Raw genomic sequence first — 21,427 nt, 5'->3', positions numbered from 1 at the left:
GTGATAGTTATAGCTCTGGCTGGGTTTTATTGTGAGTCCTGTTTCGTCTGGTGTGACATGCAGAAGAGAGTGGTGATAAACTTGTAAGAAACCTCACAGGCCTGTAATGTTTATTGGTTATTTGCTGGTAAAATTCAAATGCTGTTGAAAACCTGGCTGCTCTCTGGGAAATATTTATTTTCCCCTTTGAGAGTTGTTTTGAGTCTTTTACCTCCTTAAAAGTCTGAGTTCCTAAGTAATCTAACTGTAGCTAAAGTATGGGTACCATTATAATCTTTTATTGCCACCGTTTTATGAGTATCAGTAAGAATATATAGTCTTTTACCTCCTTAAAAGTCTGAGTTCCTAAGTAATCTAACTGTAGCTAAAGTATGGGTGCCATTATAATCTTTTATTGCCACCGTTTTATGAGTATCAGTAAGAATATACGTGATCCTCACTGGTTATTTTATAAACACCCAGGGAATACATGCCAACTTTAGAGGAGTTCTTTGAAGAAGCCATTGAACAGGCAGACCCTGAAAACATGGTTGAAAATGAATATAAGTAAGTAATGTTTCTCATGAGCCAATTTTAATTTTCTCCAATATTTTTTCTTAGGAATTGTGTATGTACTAGAAAGCTTACTAAGGGAGGCAGTTGATAGAGTATAATTTCCCTCTTAGGCGAGTTTATGTACCAGGTTGACATTACTACACATCCTGATTTCAAGGTTTATTCCCATTGACGCACAAGCATGACTTGGACTCATTCTCGTTTCAAAATATAAGGACCTGCCCCCCCATCCACATCTCCCTCCAACTGTCACCTCTTTTCTCAGTTCCCCTTCGCAGCACCATACCTCCCAACGCCCATTATCCTCATCGCCTTCATTTCCTCACCTCCGGTTCTCTCGTCAGCCCACGCTGTCATTCCACTGAAATAGCTCTTGCTGAGGTCACCTCTTTTCTCTTCTTGACCTCTCAGCATTTGCCAGTTGATCTGTCCCTCCATGTTTTCTTCTCTCGGCATCCATGAAACTATACTCTCCCACTGTTTGTCCTTTTACTTCGATGCCCACCTGACTCCATTGCTGGCTTCTCAACCTTTGCCCAATGCTGAAATTTTGGAACAACTTAAGGACTCAGTCTTAGCCTCTTCTCTAGGGTCTTCTTGATGACACCACGTAGTCTCATGGTTTTAAATAGGCATTAGAAAGTAGTGATTTAAGGGCAAGGGCCCTCTTGTATCTCCTGTCCCTCTTTCTTCATTTGTTAAATAGTAACAGTACCTATTTCACAGGGCTGTTCTGAAGATTAAATAAGATGCACTTTGAACCATACATGGCGTGTAGTTAGCACTCAGTATTCATGACTAGTGTGACGCTGTGACTAGAGTGGTTAGTTATGACTAGTCTCTGTAGTCAATAGCCATGACTTAGCCAGTGATCTTTAAAATAAATGCACAAGTTCAGTCTCTGCTTAAGTAAAATCTTACAGGGACTGCCTGTTCCAAACTCCTTCCTGGGGCCCAAAAGACCTCCTTGGCCTTGCTCATACCTGCCTGTGCAGCCATGACTCTCCTCTTGGCTCCTTTTCTCTCTGCTTTAACCACACCAGCCCTTTTTCTCTGCTTCACCTCTGAGCTCTTTCCCTTCAAGACTTTCGTGCTCACTGGCTCACTTGCTTGAACCACTTTTCCCCCAGGTCTTCCCACGGCTCCCTGTCACTGCAGATCTCCCTGGCTGAGAAGCTCCTCCCCATCTCAGTCCCCTCTACTGTATTCCTGTGGTGATTTCAAATTCTCATTTCTCGTGGTTTTCTCATCCTTGCCCCTGTCTAAAGTTGTCTTCTACCGTGTGTGTTTCAGTAATGATGCACACACCAACACGTTCCACAGTACTGTACGTCAGGTACTAAGTGCTTACCTTATATCACTTCACAGTTATGGAAACTGAAGCACGGAGGGCAGATAATTCACTGAAGTTGTCAGTAAGTGGCAGAGCCAGGAAAATCATTCTGGCCTCAAGGGCCCTGCTCTTCACTACAATGTTATTCTGCCTCAACTCCTGGGGCCTTATTATAAATTACATAATAAGTATTTGTTATTGAAACAGTATTAACTTGTTATATAAGACTAGGTGGATTCATTCTTAAAAGTAATCTAGGGTACAATGTTATTCTGCCTCAACTCCTGGGGCCTTATTATAAATTACATAATAAGTATTTGTTGTTGAAACAGTATTAACTTGTTATATAAGACTAGGTGGATTCATTCTTAAAAGTAATCTAGGGTTGGTTTAAGAACTTGAATGGTGTGGATCTGTGAATAAGGTAATTTGTACATGTAATTGACAGGGAATTTTGAAAATGCTTAAGAGAATCAAATTGTATTAAACAGAGATGTGTTAAAAAGGAAGCCTCTTACCTATTAAGGCAAAGTCTGAGCAGGCGTTAACTTGGAAGAGTCTGCACTGTCTAGGGGTAGTTTTGCAGATCTTCACATCCCAACAACACATCCCAAAGATAATTTAGGCTCGTTTATGAGATAACAAAATGAACAAGATTGCTAATCTGTGAATTTTGGGGGCAGGAGAGACTTCCAAAAACTCATTATAGGAATAAAAAATTTGTGCTTTGGATTCTTCTGCAGCTTTGCCTGTTTTGGGAGCATTACCTTTAGAATTTCTCTGATGTTTGTGTTTCTCACCTTATTGTGTACTGTCTGTTGTTGCTGTGCTTCATTAGGGAACAGTTCATGGATTCTGGCCTTGACATCACTGCTTATTGTGTTGGCTACTGGGTGCATCTCTTTAGTATTTGAGCCATTTTTATTCATTAAGGCAGTGTTAAGCAAATTAAAGTTTAGATGTTAAATAAATAGAAAACCAGTACTGGTTAAATTAACATGACCAAAGCTGTTGAATTTATAACATATTCTGAAACTCACATCCGCAGGTGACATTGCAAGTATGGATATCAACTCACTGAACATAGATACCTATTATAAACTTATGAATTTATTTTTTTCCAAATAACCAGATGGATGATTCCTGTCCTAAACAAACATCTAGCAAGTATTAGACTCATACTCATCGACTTAAGTAAAACGTTTGTAAACTTGTACAATGTGTGCACTGCATGAGCCCACCTCTTCAGACTCTGTAGTGTCTATTACTGTTTGTAAGTGGACTGAATACTGAGAGGTTCATTAGGAACAGGGTTAGAATGAAAAGAATGGCACTTTGAGCCACTTTCCTTAAGAGTACAGGATTCCCATGCAGAATTATGTTAAGTAGAAGGGCATACAGAAACAGAAAAACTATACATTAAAAGACTGACCTCTCTTGCCACAGGGCTGTGAACAATTCAAATTATGGTTGGAGAGCCCTGAGACTGTTGGCACGGAGAAGCCCTCACTTCTTTCAGCCAACCAACCAGCAGTTTAAAAGTTTGCCAGAGTATCTCGAAAACATGGTAATAAAGCTAGCCAAGGAATTACCAGTAAGTAACATAGATCAATTTTTTTCATACCCTTTAGTTGACATCTTTAAAGTTGCTATCATTATTTGAGCAAAGATCTGAATTTAAAGTTCATCATGTGAAAAAAATATTGATCCACAAACCTCCATGTTTTAGAATGAGGAAAAAGTGCATTTAAATTGATAAGTAACTGATGACTTTCTAAACAGCATGTAATTTAATGCAAGGTCACAATACTTCGGGTAAACTACTGTCCACCTGTAAACTCAGACATGAATTTTTCCTGTTGCCAATGCTTTATATGGTCTTTTATCAAACACAGGGTCTAAGGCATAGCAGTAGGGAACTTGGCCAATCTTTCTACTCTGTTCTCTTTTCCAATAAAATTCTTCTTTTTTTGGTGGCTGGCTGGTATGGGGATCCAAACCCTTGACCTTGGTGTTACAAGGCTGTGCTCTGACCAACTGAGCTAACTGGCCAGCCCTTCCAATACACATTTCTAACTGCATTACTACAGTACGGTAATAATGATACTGTGTGCCTAAAATCTAATGAAATTACTCAAAAACTTTTAAGGACACTGTTGCTCCCCAGTCTTCCTAAACCCTAGGTTATTTGCAAATTATCTTTTCATGCTTTCCAGCACCTTCTGGGGTGGGGACAGGGGAGTCTTTCCAACTTTCAGGTCTTTTCCTCTTCACTCCTTCTGTAAATTTACTGCCACACTTATGATCCTTACCTGAAATTCACATTTAACATTCAGGGGGGTAAGGTGCTGGGGCCCTGTACTCAGAATCTCACAACCACTCTTAACAAAAAGTATCTACAGTTATCTTACTTGAGAAGTTTACATTCTTTTAAACATTTTAAAATCATTTTTAGCCTCCTCCTGAAGAAATAAAAACAGGTGAGGATGAAGATGAGGAAGATAATGATGCTTTACTGAAGGAAAATGAAAGTAAGAATTGAATTTTCTTGGCTATTTTACAAAATTGGAAAAGAATGGGGTTCTTTGTTGAGAGGTACGTTATTTAATTTGATCTGCTTCTCAACTTCCACCATTTTATCTCACCTCTGCTTCTGACATATAGTGAGGAATTAAAAACACTGCTTAAAAAATTTAAAAATATTACATTTTATGCAATAAAATCTGGAAGTGATGGCATTTTAAAAGGGAAGGAAGATATATACCTTTGGAGGCAACCCATACCTCTTAATTATTGGGGATTTGGAGGGGGGCAGCTCATTTCACAATTATAATAGAGGTAGCAGCTGCAGCTTTATTGGTTTCATGATCGTGAATGTAAGAGCGGTATTGAACCCATGGAGAATCTAAAAAAGAACTGTTTTACTTTTAAAATAAAACTTACTGAAAGTGATTAATAAATCAATGGCCCCATAGCTGTCAGGTGTTGTATACTTAGAATTACACGTCAGTGTACTTTGCACATAATTTATATTCTATGTCTTGTAGGTCATGATGTTCGGCGAGACAAACCTGTGACAGGGGAACAAATAGAGGTATTTGCCAACAAGCTGGGTGAACAATGGAAGACTCTGGCTCCCTACTTGGAAATAAAAGACTCAGAAATTAGGCAGATTGAGTGTGATAGTGAAGACATGAAGATGAGAGCTAAGCAGCTCCTAGTCGCCTGGCAAGATCAAGAGGGAATTCATGCAACGCCTGAGAACCTGATTAATGCACTGAATAAATCTGGATTAAGTGACCTTGCAGAAACTCTAACTAATGACAATGAGACAAATAGTTAGCTTTTTTTTTTTTTTTTTTTTATTAAAACTGTGATAAGATTTTGTTACCAAGCAGCATTTGATAAGAGGTCCACTGGTTTTGGTAAACAATAAACATTTTTATAACAATTGTACAGTTGGCTGGTGCTCCAAGAACAACAGAACATATACTGGCTCAAACCTCAGGGTCTGGGGTGATGGGAGGGTGGGTTCGGAAGACAGCCAAAATGAAGTGACCTCAACATCACAAAATATATTTTTGTTGAATAAACAAATTTATTTATGAAGTTAAATAAGTGACATTTAGGGAAATGTTTCCTATACCAAATTATTTTCCTTCATGCTGTCAGTAGTTATAAAATGTAGCTACTCTGAAATTCCAAAATAACACTTTCTGAAACCATGACTGCTCTAATCTTACTTTTTCATGCTTTACGCAGAGGATTGGCAAACAGTTTGCTCACCACGATTCTATAATTAACATTTTACCTGCGTCAAGCCATGCTTACTTGTCTGTGACTCCTGTTGAACTACAACAAAAAGTTAAGCAGTTGCAACAGACACCTTATGTTTCCTATCTGGCCCATTATAAAAATGTTTGCCAACCCCAACATGGGGTAGAGTCTAAAACCTTGCTCTTCTAGCCTAACAAAAATTACTTTTGACCTCTCAGGTCTTTCAATGGCAGTTGCAACAGACACCTTATGTTTCCTATCTGGCCCATTATAAAAATGTTTGCCAACCCCCAACATGGGGTAGAGTCTAAAACCTTGCTCTTCTAGCCTAACAAAAATTACTTTTGACCTCTCAGGTCTTTCAATTACCTCCTCGGATTATTGTGAAGTTCAAATGAGATGTACGTGAAAGCTACCTGCACATAGCAAAGCACGATGTAGTGACTGCTGAAGTTAGTACCATCTACTCGTCCTCTTCCCACCCAAGCATTTTCCTATAGATGCTCAGATTAGGTCGCTGTTATTTTTAATCCTGAAGAAGGGCAACTGACTGCATATTATAATGTAAATGCTCTTGGGGCCTAACCACTAGCCAACGAGTGATCTGGCATGGCTCAAATGCTGACATGGTCTCAGTGTTAGTGGCACAGCATATAAGGCACATTCAGGAAACAAGATTTATTTTTTTTGTCTACTCTCCCTTCTCAAAGGCCTTACATGCAAGGCTGAATTATAAAATAGCCTTATTAGTTTAAAACACTGGTATATATCCAATTTCTACATTAAAAATTTCTTTGGAATAATGCTTTAGATCAGATCAAATGAAATCAACCTTTTTATAATGATGACGAGGAATTACACAATTTTTAAAATTTTAATACATTCCATACAAGACCTGGTCTAGTAGCTACAGCATCCAGCAAGTCAAAATCTGAATTCTAATTGCTAAATTTATGTCCTCATAAAATTGTTCTGACCAAATGAGACAATAAAAAAGACTGAGAAGTGACAGGCATCTTACAAACAAATGAATCATTAAAGTTCTTAGGTCTCATCCTCCCCATTCTATTCTTCATTCCCCCTCCCAAAGTAAAAAATTGCCAATAGTCAAACTTTAGATGAGGAAGCTATTTACAAATTCCCTAAAATACTTATTTTATCCCGTAGTCGTCTCAGATTACATCACACTGCACAGGTTTGAGAGGAAAATGGCTGTCATTCTCTAGGAATCTAATAGCAGTATTGTGCTCTGCAGAGCAATAAAACAACATAAGCAAAGACAGAGCTGTCATGATAATCCCCAACATTATTATAAATACCTAACTGAAGGAAAATCAGAAAAATTAGCTAATATTCTATCATTTATCCTTTCCCTAGCAATCAAGGTTCCTGAAACAAAGATGAGTGACTAATTAGAATGTATTAGAATGTAAAAAACCTATCATAGTCAAATGCCTCATCCTCTTGGTGTTTTCTCCCATCACTGTTAAAACCACTGATACTAAGATTTTAGGAGTCAACAGGAGAGTAAAAGCAAACACCAACTGAGCCAAAGAACAAATCTGACTAATAACATTACTGCATTTAGCATCCAAAGAAACCCATTACTTTTACAATTCCGTATTCCTTTTTAAGTGGAAATGGGCAAAGAAGATAACATATTTTAAAATGGATGCATATAACAGCGCAGTAAAATTAACCATCTGCAGAAATTGTATAGTATTAAATATAGCTGAATCTTTAGCCAAGCTCCAACACGCAAAAGACGAAAGACTTGAGGTCAAAAGCTGTTAATCCCTCTTTTTATTTCTTATTAAATAACCTCATTTTCTAAAAATAAGCAACCAGAGCTTGTCAACATTTTTTTAAGGTTGGTTACTACAAAACCATTGCAAAGTTAAATGTACAAACCATAGTACATCAGAGAGAGACACAATAATAAATGTATAATCAAATACTATTATTGATCACAATTTATTTTAAAGTCATGAAAAGCCAGCAACAGTCAAGCTGGACAAATACTTGATTGTGTCCATGTTTCCATGGGATGTGGACAGCAGCACTGAGTTACACAATGAGGGCATCATTTCCTTTTCCACCTTCCTGGGAAAACTTTTGTTAGATAAGGCAAAGGATGGACAGCTACCGAATGGTGGTTTGAACCATGCAAGAACAAAGAATATGGAATAGCTGTGCAAAAACCATCAGACTGCTCAATTTGGGGCTGAAAAGGGCAGGGAGGAAAATTATCACAGCAGGAAATGGTTCAAGGGCATTCCAAATCAGAAATTTTAAAAATTAATGCAAGAAATAAGCATTTAAAAAATGTTTTTCTGCCACCTTTATATAGGGCAGCACAATCCAAAGGTGATTTTCTCTTTCCTGTAATTTTTAGGTTGATGCATGGAGTGGTCTGCTTCTGCCCTCTTCTGTCGCACAGAGGGGAAACAAAAAACCACCTAAATATCTCCCCCTAAAGCTCTGGATTATAGAAATGATCAACAAATAACATTTATTTCACACCTGCATAAATAGCTAGAATGAAGATTACTGTTCACTTTCCTCTTCCATTATTTCAACTCTGCGAGGCCCATAGAGTAAAACATAAGCAATATGCCAGTCTCCACCACCAGAAAGCCGCAAGATATCTTCTGGTGTTACTATGCTGACCTTATCATCATCAAACTTAATCCATTCACCTAGATAACAAGAGAGAAGAAAATGAAATTAATATACATACTTCTCAGAGTTCCACTGCAAACAAAGGTACTCTGGATACACGGTAGTACTCCATCTGCCATACCAACGGTTCTCAAAGTGTGATCCAGGGACCACACAGATTCAAGAAAATTTCAGGAGATTCCATGAAATTACAATTATTTCAATAACACTAATAAAGCAATGCCTTTTCCACCCTCATTCTCTCAAGTGTATTTTGGAATTTCCCATACACTACATGGTGCATGATAACGCAACAGACTACAGAAACAGATGAGAATCCAGCTGTCTTCTATTAATTAAGCCAGACAAGAGAAAGACTTATAAAAATGTAAAATCAATACCACTTATAAGTTTTTTTGTTTTAGAAAATGTCATTTTTAAAAACTTATGTTAATATGTACTGGGGTTTATTACTGTAATTTTTAAATGACTTCTTTTAATTTCTCAGTTTTAATTTCTAATATAGTAAATATTAAAAGATATAAACCTCATAAACAAAAGCTCCTTAAAGTCTCAATAATTAAGAATGTAAAGGGGTTCTGAGACCAAAAGGTTTGAAAACCACACTGCTATAAAATTTATAATAAACTGTTAAAACAGTATTTTACAGTTGAAAAAAATAATACTTTACCTTGTTTCCTTTTCACCCATGATACATAATGACCTGAAGAACTAGACCTTCCCTGGTGTGTCAGCACTGCTTGTAAGTCGTAGTATCCACAATTATTGGAGCCAATATCTAGAGAGAGATGGAAACGCATTAATGTTAGACAATGAAAAGAAGTGCTTTCTTAGGCTAGGTAACAGTCCAGAATAACTCTGAAGTTTAGATTAGAGAAGCACTACTTTATTAAATCCAGTAAGCTAGTACTGTCCAATCAAAGTTAAGGCTTCATAAATAATGTTTTATGAAGTATATAATTCACAGAAATGTATGCTAAAAAGATTAATCTTACTGTATGTCATATTAAAGTAAATTAATCTTCTAGAAACCTGAGTTTTAAAAAAAAGGAATGAATAAACAGATTTGTGGCAAGACAGTAATTTTAACCTTAAAACACACATACACACACCCCCGATTGACATGAAAATTTCACTTACCATCAGCAAAAGAAAAGGGTTCATACTTAACTTCTTTCTGGGGACTACTTTTGTTGTCACTCTGAAGAAAAAAAGATTTTATTTTAAATTATGATATTGAAAATAAAATTTATATTCTCTATGAGTATTCAATTTCACAAATACTGTCTACATAATGTACAGCACTGAGGCAAAATATAGTCTACCTTACAAATTATTAAAATGATATAACTACAGCTAACATAAAACTATAAATCCAGAGGTCCTACACTGTAACAACATACAATCTTGTTACAATTCAGTAACAGACCCCCCTGGTTGTTATGACCAACTTTAAACCACTAAAGCTAGAGCATACCCGTGAATATAGCAGTATAGTTACACGGTGCTCGAGGGTAGAAAAGGAAAACCCAATTCCGTTATTTTACCCAAACACTATCAAACCACATAGGTGAAAAAGCAAAAAAAGAAGTGTCTCAAAAAAACAAGAGAAGTCAATTTACTGCCACATATTAAAATTACTAAGCCATGGCCATCTGCCACTTCAGGCCAAATGAATCGAAATTTATTCCACAAAGACTTACCTACATTAAAAGAGGCATGATTTACTACATTAGACAAGGACCTTTACTAGGAACTCACTGCCTCAAGTCAGTGTATAATACAAAAAATTAAGCAACTTCTCTAGGCACAGGGCACAAAGTTCTTGAAAACTATAATGGGAATGAAGACAATGCCAGCAGTTTAAAGACAGCTAGGATGGCAAGAAGTCAAAGAATCCTACAACAAAAAATGGCAATGAAATCAGCCATTCCTTCTTTTATACAGAAAATACAATACCTNCAAAAAGGTGGTAAAGTCATACTAACACAAACACAAGAACTTCCTCTTGAGACAGAAATACTGGAAAGGGAATAACTTTCTCACCATGTAATTCAATTCTACTCAATACCAGGTCTTTGTCTATGCAAAAGCACCTTCCAAGACACCAGGCCCATGAAGCCCATACTCTGGGAATTGCTGTAATACAAGTGCAACAGATTTGCACAAGCAGGAAAGAAACATCTGGATGGAGTGTGAGAAAAACTTTAGGGAGAAAGTCATCTTTCAGGGACTTTCAATAATATCCAGGGTTTCATTATAAATGAAATTCAGGAAGAGCATTCCAGACTGATTGAATAGAAAAGAGACATGGCTTCTACATTGTGAATGGCCTGAAATTCTAGGCCATGGGCTTTGGATCCAGCACTTCTCATTTTCTCAAATGTTTTCCAAGTCAGTAGATGTTCAAGTTCCTATTTTTAGGTTCTTCTATATAAGAGAGATAAGGCAATGTGGTCCAAGGTATCTAGATAAGGCCCATGTGGATAGAATAATTAAGACTAGTGGATTTTGACTTTTTATACCACTGAGGGCCCATTTTGCATTTACCTTCATGCATTCCTGGCTTTGAAATATTTCAGTCTACTAAACTGCATGACATAAGTCTTGATGATTGTCTTTCTGTTTTCTTGGCTGATGGTATACATTCTCCCCACTCATCATAAGAGGTTGGTACTGACCACACTGAGTTGCTCTGATTCCAGCCAAAAGTATTGGGGGCTTTGACAGGGGGATCAACTGGAGTGATCTCATTTGGGCAACTGTGTAACGAGGAACTCTGACTCCTAATTAAGTACTCTCCATGCTGGACCTCTATTGCCCTGCTCTGGCTCCACATGAAGAGTATGAATTCAGGGCCAGTTCTCCAGGGCCACAGACTATATTACACCACAGAGGACTAGTATGAGAATGAGAACAGAACAGCCTTGATGGGATTTTTTTTTTTTTTTTGAGGAAATGGACAAGCTGATCCTAAAATACACATGGAAACACAAGGGACTTACAAGAGCTAAAACAATCTTCAAAAAGAAGAACAAAGTTGAAGGTGCACACTTCACAATTAGAAAACTACAGTGTAATCAAGACAGTGTGGTACTGGCATAAGGAGAGACATACAGACCAATGGAATAAAACTGACAGTCCAGAAATACATTCATACATTTATGCTCGACTGATTCTCTACAAAGATGCTACGACCATTCAATGGGCAAAGATAGTCTTTTTAAAAAATGATGCCAGAACAACTAGGTAGGCACATGCAGAAGTATGGACTTGGACCCCTACTACACACCATATAAAAAGTTAACCCAGAACGGATCGAAGACTTAAAGGGAAGAACTACAACTATAGAACTCTTAGAGGAACATATATGCATAAATCTTTGTGGCCTTGAATTAAGCAATGACAGATATGATGACGAAAGCACAAGCAACCAAAGAAAAAACAGATTGGATTTCATCAAAATTAAAAAACATTTCCTCTGCAAAAGACCCTACATTAAGAAGATGACACAGAGTATACTTACACAAACCTACATGGCCTAGTCCACTACACACTTATAAGATGTAAAATATACCCCAGATTCTGAAGTCTGAGCATGAAAAAAAATGTAAAATATCTCATTAGTAATTTTTACATTGAGTAACACTGAAATAGTATTTTTGATATATTAGGTTAAATAAAATATATTATTAAAACTTCACTTTTCGGGCCAGCCCGGTGGCTCACTCGGGAGAGTGTGGTGCTGATAACACCAAGGCCCCGGGTTTGGATCCCATATAGGGATGGCCGGTTCGCTCACTGGCTGAGCGTGGTGCTGACAACACCAAGTCAAGGGTTAAGATCCCCTTACCGGTCATCTTTTAAAAAAAAAAAAAAAGAAGAAGATGACAAGCTACAGATGGGGAGAAAATATCTGCAAATCACATATCCAACAAAGGACTAATATCTAAAATATAAAGAACTCAAAACTCAAAAGTAAAATTAACAGTCCAATTAAAAAACAGCCAAAAGACAAGAAGAAACATTACACCTGAGAGATCATATAGATTCAAATAAGCACGTGAAGATGTGCTCAACGTTGTTACCCAACAAGGAAATGCAAAGGAAAACAAAATGAAGTATCAGTACAAATCTACTCAATGGCTAAAATAATAAATAGGGACAACATCACATGCTGGTGAGAATGCAGAGAAAGATTAGTCACACACTGCTGATGGGAGTGTAAAATGGTACAGTCGCTCTAGAAAACATCTGGCAGTTTCTTGAAAAATTAAGCATGCAACTGCATGCAATCTAGCAACTGCACTCCTGGGCATGCATTTCAAAGAAATGAAATTTATGTTTACACTAAAACATGTACACATGTTTATAGCAGCTTTGTTCGTAATAGCAAAAACTGGAAACAATCCAGATGTCCTTAAATAGAAATTTTGTGGTATATCCAAACAATCCGATGTCCTTAAACAGGAATTTTGTGGTATATCCAAACAATCTGATGTCCTTAAACAGGAATTTGTGGTACACAGGGAATACTACTCAGCAATAAAAAGAAAGGAACATACACATACACACAACAACCTGGATGAATCTCCAGAGAACTAGGCTGAGTGAGAAAAGTCAATCCAAAAAGGTTACATTCAAAAATTGAAGAGTTTTTATTTATATAACTTTCTTATAGAAATGGAGAACAGGTTAGTGGTTGCCAGGAATTAAGGAGGGGGTGGAGCAGAAGGGAAATGGGTCTGTGGCTACAAAGGACAATTAAGAGGGATCTTTGTGGTGATGGAAATGCACTTTATCTTGACTGTATCAATGTCAATATCCTGGTTGTGATACTGCATTATAGTTTTGCAAGATGTCACCACTGGGGGAAACTGGGTAAAAAGCACTTAGGATCTCTGTATTATTTCCTATAACTACATGAGATTCTACAATTATCTCAAAATAAAGTTTAATATTTTAAAAACTGCTTTTAATAGACATATAAATAGTAACTGCAGAATTTTAAAACTTGAAACATTTCTCATTACCAGTAAATGTATTTTTCATCCTGAAGAAAAAAATTCAACATAGAATACAACTATACCATGTCTGAACCTAAAATTGTAATTTATTAAATATAAATTTGCTACAATTATGAGTTTAGCAATTACAGGCATACCAGCAGCACCTATTAAAAGATATGACTTAGGCCGGCCCGGTGGCGCACTGCTACAGTGCGCCGTTTGGGAGTGCGGTGGCGCTCCCGCTGAGGGTTCGGATCCCACATACAGACCGGTTCCCGCTCACTGGCTGAGCGAGGTGCGGTCGCGACACTGAGGGTTGCGATCCGTTGCCGGACACGAAAAAAGACAAAAAGGAAAAAAAAAAAAGATATGACTTAGTCAGTACAGTGGGCATAAATGAGCCAATATTCTGTACCTCCAATCCCATCTAAAAATGAGGATAATTCTATGCCTTACAAGAAAAATAACACATGCTGAAAATAGTAAGATTTTATGTTAAGTGCTTTGAAGAGATAAATACAAAAGTAACATAAGCTGCAGATTACAAAGGAAAAGATATTAAACTTATTCTACCAGAAAGAACTCGTTTACCATAATTATAGTTCCTGTTTCTTATGCTAAAATACTCCTAAAACTTTAAAGGCTTTCACCAATGTATATGGGATGTATATATCTAATGGAAATACAACTGACCCCGAACAACATGGGTTTGAAAAATATCTGCATATAAGCAGACCCACACAGTTGAGGAATTTCCTTTTTACAGTAGTCCTTACAATGGGTTCACTTATCTAAGAGCACAGTATATAATACATATAACATAAAAAATGTGTTAATTGTTTATGTTATCAGTAATGTTTGGTCAACAGCAGGCTATTATTAGTTAAGTTTTTGGGGAGTCAAAAGTTATACACGGACTTTTGACTGCATGGGGGCTAGGTCCCCTAACCACCAAATTGTTTAAGGGTCTACTGTATAGTTCATCCATTTTTGCTAATAGATTAGCAATAACTGCTGAGCACCGATCAAAGATTAAAATATTAAGATTAGAAAATCAACAATAAGAACCTACTGTATTTGGTTGTTGACTGACTTTTTTATCTTCTAGATCCTTGAATTTTGATCGAAAAGAAACCATTTTCTCTTGAAGTTCTGGTGTACATAGTTCATACACATCCAACATAAGAGGAAATTTAACATCCTACATACAGACAAAAAAAAATGTGTAAAAAGACTTACAAAGATGGCTATTGAATATACCTATCACACTTTTAAAGTAATGCTTTCATAATTCAAGTAAAGTTGAAAATAAAATCTTGTAAAAATCACTTGGAAATCTCTGCAGTTGAAAACCTTTTAGTGCTTATTTTCAAGAATGATATGGTTCTAACTTTTTTAAGGTAAGAAATTTCCAAAACTTTGTTTTTCCATTATATATTCTAACCCATAATAGGACCCCAGAGGAAGTACCAAAATTTACATAACAGAAGAAGCATTTCAGAAATATTAATACCAGTTGCTGTGAAAATAACGAATCCCCAAAACCAGAGTCAACTTACAAATGTTTTTGTTTGTTTTTTAATTTGAAATTCAATTTTACATAGCAACAATAGTGGTATGGTTCAATCTTATACTAAAAAATATCTAAAGTAAATACTGGTGGACAATCTACATTTAACCTTCTAATATAACACTAAGTATATTGGAAAATGTATTATGAACTTCAACTCAAGAGGCTAGAATTAGGGCCGGCCCCGCCGCTTGGGAGCGCGTGTATATTGGAAAATGTATTATGAACTTCAACTCAAGAGGCTAGAATTAGGGCCGGCCCCGCCACTTGGGAGCGCATCGGTGCTCCCGCCGAGGGTTTAGATCCCACGTGGAGACCGGTTCCCGCTCACTGGCTGAGCGTGGTGCAGGTGCAACACCGAGGGTTGCGATCCCGTTACCGGTCAGTAAAAAAGACAAAAAGGGGAAAAAAAAAAAAAAGAGGCTAGAATTATATAGCTTGTACCAAGGATCAAGAACTCTATGGATATGTGACAGAGCTACAGCTCATAACAATTAAAGTACTCTTTGGGCACCACTCTCTTCTTTCACCTGGAAGAAAGGAACCACCTAGAACACAGTGCAGTGTGTTCTACTGTCTCCTACCTCACTTCCAGGCCCAAACCTACTGAATTGGAATCACTGAAGTTGAAGATCTGGTCTAGGACAGTGTATCTGAGGAGTACAGGAGATCCATCAGAATTATCTATTAATCTTTTGAAAAACTAAGCAGATGTTAGGACTAGGGAGAGAAACGAGGCATGTGTATAATTGAGAATAAGAAAGGACAACAGATAAGTCCAATACGCATTCTTGGTTAAAAACCACTTGTCTAATGCTAGTAACTCCCTAAATATTTCAAAGAAAGCTTAGCTATCCCTAAAGGAATACAGAAACCTATTATAAATAAGAAACTGTCTTCAAAAAATTATACTTTATATACAAACTGAAGTTCATTACCAACCTTAAGAACTTTGGCATTCACAGATTCCTTCTCTTTATAAAAAAATCGAACCATCTGAATAGTTAAGTAACCAGGTAGCCGGCTGATCTTGGACTGAGGAGAAAAAATAGAAAGAAATCCTGTTACATCCAAATACCACACAAGTTTTCCATTCTTTGGCGGTAAAAACAAAGACTGGGTAAAATTAATTAACTGAAAACCTTTCAATGAAATGAAATTTGATTTCAAAAGCAACTGCACAACTTACAGATTTGATGTACAAAGCATTTCTTTGCAATGTTGGAGACTGTTTTGTGATTTCTTCCTGAAGTCGCTACAAAAGAACATAGAAAATCAAACATTAGTTTTAAAGAATTTCTTTCTGCAATACGAACCACACCTCTAATTATTTTAAAAATCAGCACTACTTAATAGACAACTAGAGCACATCAATGGATTTATACAACTGAGAAACAATTTGAATGAAGACAATATGTGAAGGTTTTTAGATATTGTTCAATTCTTATAAGGCATCAAATAATTCATTTGGGTGTAAATGTTTGAAGTTTTTTAGATATGACCCAAATGTTCCTCATATTCAGAGATTTTATATTTTATATAACTAGCAAAGCCTTCTGTCATTCCTCTATTTGTGCATTATCAGAGTATTCATACTGACTGGCTGGTTAGCTAAGCTAGTTAGAGCACGGCCTTATAACACCATGGTCACAGGTTTGGATCCCTATACCAGCCCTATTTGTGCATTATCAGAGTATTCATACTGACTGGCTGGTTAGCTAAGCTAGTTAGAGCACAGCCTTATAACACCATGGTCACAGGTTTGGATCCCTATACCAGCTAGCTGCCCCCCCCCAAAAGAATATTCATACTAGAGGATAACTAAGAGAACGCAGAAAACCCTTGTTCTGTATGTATAAAAGCCTTCCAGCACCGATCAATTATTGTTAAATTTGAGAAAAGTCATAATAGAAAACCTCTGTTAACCTAACAGATGTGGGAAAGCCCTTAGCCATTATATATATCTTAACCATAATGATCACCTTTCCACTTCTTACAGCCTGTGTGGCACTGGGCAAGATATTTACCTCTGACATCATATGTAAAAGGTGACAACACAGTATCTATATTATAGTGCTTTTGTTAGAATTACACAAGTTAGTACATGTAGAAAACCAGGCAATTATTTGGAATATACTCTATGTTCAATAAACATAACCTACTATTTCTAATGTTTAAAAAAAAAAACCCAAAAACTGGCACTACTAATGTGCTCTGTTTTAAGAAAATAAACAAATAAGAAATCAGAATTAGGGGCCAGCCCATGGCTCACTCGGGAGAATGCGGTGCTGATAACACCAAGGCCACAGGTTCGGATCCCATATAGGGATGGCTGGTTGGCTCACTGGCTGAGTGTGGTGCTGACAACACCAAGCCAAGGGTTAAGATCCCTTTACTGGTCATCTTTAAAAAAAGAAAAAAAGAAAGAAAAAAAATCAGAATTAAAACAATTTACTGTTAATGCTTACTATAAGCATATTACACTTATAATACTTTTTAAAGTTTGATTTTTTTAAAAATTACTAATCACATTACAAAAGAAATCACTGTGGAGTAGCTTTTTAACATTTAACCAGGTTTATTTAGCAGCAAAAAGGTAAAGAAACATGGAGTCATATTAGTTAAGAATAATCAGAACAAATGATGACAAAGCATCTTAAAAATTATAAAGAAGGGCCGAGCCCGTGGCGCACTCGGGAGGGTGCGGCGCTGGGAGCGCAGCAGCGCTCCTGCCAGTGGGTTCGGATCCTACATAGGGATGATCGGTGCGCTCACAGCGCTCACTGGCTGAGCGTGGTGGGGCCAGTCTCAAAAAAAAAAAAAATTATAAAGAAAATAAATATATCTTAGGAATACTCGTATGTTTTTCAAGAAAGGATACCTCGTGTAATGTTATTTATCAGGTAAGTCATACCTATTGTCACCAATCCACTGTCACCTGGAACTTCCAAGTATATTTGGTTTTCCTATAATTTTACAAAATTATGAAGAAAATATCATCCTGAAGAGTCTGTACCAAAGCAATCTATTCCACACTCTCTAACACCTACATTTCATTTTTTGATGGCCTGAAACTTGTACATCATGATTTATGTGATGTGACTATTGGTGGTTGGCTAGTATTTGTGTGCTTTTAAATGAACACCTCTTAAAAGCCACTACGCTCATATCCACACACCACCTCAACTCTCCCCTCAGAATCACTAAGCAAAGAATCTCTCTCTTCTTGCATCTTCATTTACCAACTCTTCCCCTCACCAACTTTACCCCACATTGTAGATGTGCAAACCCTGCCCATGGGCCCACCCCTTCTGCCCATGCCAGTCCTCTGTACAGAGGACTCATTCAAATATTTCATTGTATTTCACTATTTTTCTCCTTAAAGATCTCTCCTAATTGGTCGTGGCTAGAGGAGATAGCAAAGAAGACTGACTGAAGTTTTTAAAAATTCTACCTTCCAGGCCCTTCTTCAAATATCTGGCTAACTTTTAAAATAAACAATCCCAATATCAGTTCCTTTGAAAGGCAGTAGAATCATATGAACTGCAATTTAAAAACTATTAAAAGATATCAGTTCAAACTGAAATCAAGAGATATACATATTCCCCAAAAACCAAACTAATAAGGCAGCAAGCAAAAGCATTAGTTTATCAATCTGCTCATTAGCAGAGCGGGAGCATACATTTTATGAGTATGTACATTCTTTAGTATGGAACTAGGGAAAGAATACTTATGGAATAATGAGAAAAGTGAATTGTAGTTCTGGCTCTGCCACAAACCAATTACGTCGCTTAAATTCTAGGGCCTCAACTGCAGGACAGTGCAATGACAGAATGACTATATGCCCTGATTTGCACAGGACAATCCCAGTTTATACCTCATAATTATTATTAACACACACTCATTAACTCTCCAAAGTGTCCTGGTTTAGACAATAAATTATATGGTCCTTCTTAATGGTTAAGAGGAGGAACTTGCCGGCCCGGTGGCGCACTGCTACAGTGTGCCGCTTGGGAGCGCGGCGGCGCTCCCGCCGAGGGTTCGGATCCCACATACAGACCGGTTCCTGCTCACTGGCTGAGCAAGGTGTGGGCGCAACACCAAGGGTTGCGATCCCGTTGTCGGTCCCGGTCCGGTACAGGCGCGACACTGAGGGTTGCGATCCGTTGCCGGACACAAAAAAAGACAAAAAGGAAAAAAAAAAAAGAGGAGGAACTTGGCAGTCAATTTTACAAGAATTCTCATTTAATCCATACAACAAACCTCTGATTACTTTCATTTTCATGTAAGAAAACAGAAGCTTAGACCAATTAAGTAACTTTCCTTAAAGTTAATACTCCAAGTATGTTACAGGGCCCATAAAAACAACTCTAAGGAAAGACTTAATCTACTCTTACTCAACAAACATTTATTGAGTGCTCTAAAATAAAGCAAGGCACAGTCCAAAGTACTAAGTGCTGCTTTACTGTGTGACACAGGAGTATCTAAACTGATTAAAAGATACCCTAATATTTATAGGTATATGCAACCATGTTAATAATGTTTTTGTCTATGAAATGAAGGGTTAGCTGAAGTTTGCTTGATTTCTGAATATACAGCTGATTCTTGTTACTCACAGTAATGTTCTACAAGTCACCTCAAGCACTGAATTAGTGAGTATGTTACACTGCTCCTGGGGGAAATACAGGATTAAGTTCCTGTGAGCCTCTAGTCACAGCATTTTCAACCAATCAATACATAACCTTGTTTCTATGTGCATTTTTGTTTAAAGACACTTTATTTCATATACACAGTCCCCGACTACAATGGTTTTCAACTCACAATTTTTCAACTTTACAATGATGCGAAAGCAATATGCATTTGGGAGAAAATCTACTTCAAATTTTGAATTTTGATCTTTTCCCTGACTAGGGATATGCAGTACCATAGTCTCTTGCAATGCTGGGCAGCAGCACAGAATCACAAGGGTAAACAATTTTGCCCAAATGTAAGTTAATGTAAGTGTTCTGAGCACATTTAAGGTAGGTTAGGATAAGCTATGATGTTCAGTATGTTTTGTGTATTAAATGCATTTGCAACTCAGGATATTTTCACCTTACAATGGGCTTATCAGGATGTTACGTAATTTGAGGAACATCTATAGTGTTGATTCATAGACACTGAACTCACAGCCAACAGCACTCATGCCCAAATGAAACCTCTCTCACCCATTTATTTTCTCAGTAAGGCACCTCACCTCACAGCCTTCTTGCACTTAGGAACATTAAACAGCACTTTAGCACTATGTTTGGGAGTCATTTTAAAAAACAAAATCACCAACAAAAAGCACAAAAACAAAAAAACATGACACTAAAATTATTGCAGAAAGAAAGAATACTGCGTTTTACCTTAGCTGGAACAGTGTATGCCAAGCAACTCAAAAATTGTGCTGCTCTGCGCACATCTGCAAATGACTACTAAAGCACAGCAAGTATTGACTTTGAAGTCACAACAAATTTTAGCAAATAGGTGCATTCACAAATATGAAACCTGCAAATAATGGGAATTGACTGGGATTGTCCTTACCAATTTAAGTCCTGTAAAAAGATACTTGACTTCCTGATTGATAAAACAGCTAAGTTGAAGCTGATTTTCCTTTCCTTTGGTGACTTCTTCTTCTTCAGATTCTGTACATTTCATGCTTCACAAAGTAAGATAAGGAATATGCCAATAGATACTCAATTTGTTATATAATCTTGAATATAATTAATTATCCTAATGCTATTAAATTTAACAATATCATTCATTGGTATTTAAAACATGTTGGTCTTCCAACAGAGATTCATTTTAACATACTTAAGAACACTTGTTTGCTTACCAACAACTATATAAACAACAATGGGTAATGAATATGTGATTAAGGTAAACTGCAAATAAATCTAAACAAACATAAATTGCTATTTAGTGTGGTCTTAAAATGATCTTAATAACCCAAAGATACATAAACAGATATCTTTTCTAAGTTTCTACCCAAAACCTATAAAACAGTACTTCCCTGAATACATATTTTATGAATTGGCTCAATCTCATGTATATAATTTAGTTAATTCACACCATTAAAAATTAATTTTTTGGGGCCGGCCCGGTGGCGCACTGCGCTAGTGCGCCGCTTGGGAAGCGCGGAGGCGCTCCCGCCCGAGGGTTCGGATCCCACATACAGACCGGTTCCCGCTCACTGGCTGAGCGAGACGTGGGGGCAACACCGAGGGTTGCGATCCCGTTGCCGGTCCCAGTCCGGTACGGGGGCGACACTGAGGGTTGCAATCCGTTGCCGGAAATGGAAAAAGACCAAAAAAAAAAAAATTAATTAATTTTTTGGCTTCTGGTGAAGATGGTGGAATAGACAGCCCCCAGCATCACTCTCTTCCACAAATCAACCAATTTACAACTATTAAAAAGCAACGATATGGGCCGGCCCGGTGGCGCACTGCTACAGTGCGCCGCTTGGGAGCGCGGCGGCGC

The 21,427-nt window shown here is 37.3% G+C and overlaps 2 protein-coding genes across 2 annotated transcripts in view; one reads left to right on the top strand and one right to left on the bottom strand.

Annotated features, from left to right (window-relative positions):
• Nucleotides 1–5,341, top strand: part of THOC1 (THO complex 1) — a 57,908-nt gene extending 52,567 nt beyond the window's left edge. The window contains exons 18-21 of the mRNA XM_008575710.1: nucleotides 463–546; nucleotides 3,335–3,482; nucleotides 4,344–4,419; nucleotides 4,936–5,341. Coding sequence (XP_008573932.1) covers nucleotides 463–546; nucleotides 3,335–3,482; nucleotides 4,344–4,419; nucleotides 4,936–5,231 — 604 coding nt within the window. The 3' untranslated portion in view covers nucleotides 5,232–5,341. The remainder of the gene's footprint in view (nucleotides 1–462; nucleotides 547–3,334; nucleotides 3,483–4,343; nucleotides 4,420–4,935) is intronic.
• USP14 (ubiquitin specific peptidase 14 (tRNA-guanine transglycosylase)) overlaps nucleotides 5,233–21,427 on the bottom strand; it is a 41,435-nt gene continuing 25,240 nt past the window's right edge. The window contains 8 exon segments of the mRNA XM_008575711.1: nucleotides 5,233–5,774; nucleotides 5,912–8,364; nucleotides 9,018–9,125; nucleotides 9,488–9,548; nucleotides 14,429–14,557; nucleotides 15,869–15,961; nucleotides 16,116–16,181; nucleotides 20,492–20,606. Of these exon segments, the coding sequence (XP_008573933.1) occupies nucleotides 8,213–8,364; nucleotides 9,018–9,125; nucleotides 9,488–9,548; nucleotides 14,429–14,557; nucleotides 15,869–15,961; nucleotides 16,116–16,181; nucleotides 20,492–20,606 (724 nt within the window). The 3' untranslated portion in view covers nucleotides 5,233–5,774; nucleotides 5,912–8,212.

The sequence above is a fragment of the Galeopterus variegatus genome, unplaced genomic scaffold (assembly GCF_000696425.1).
Source record: "Galeopterus variegatus unplaced genomic scaffold, G_variegatus-3.0.2 Scaffold1225, whole genome shotgun sequence".
NCBI lineage: Eukaryota > Metazoa > Chordata > Mammalia > Dermoptera > Cynocephalidae > Galeopterus > Galeopterus variegatus.
The sequence above is the reverse complement of the archived record's forward strand: the minus strand, read 5'-3'. Positions and strand labels throughout refer to the sequence as shown.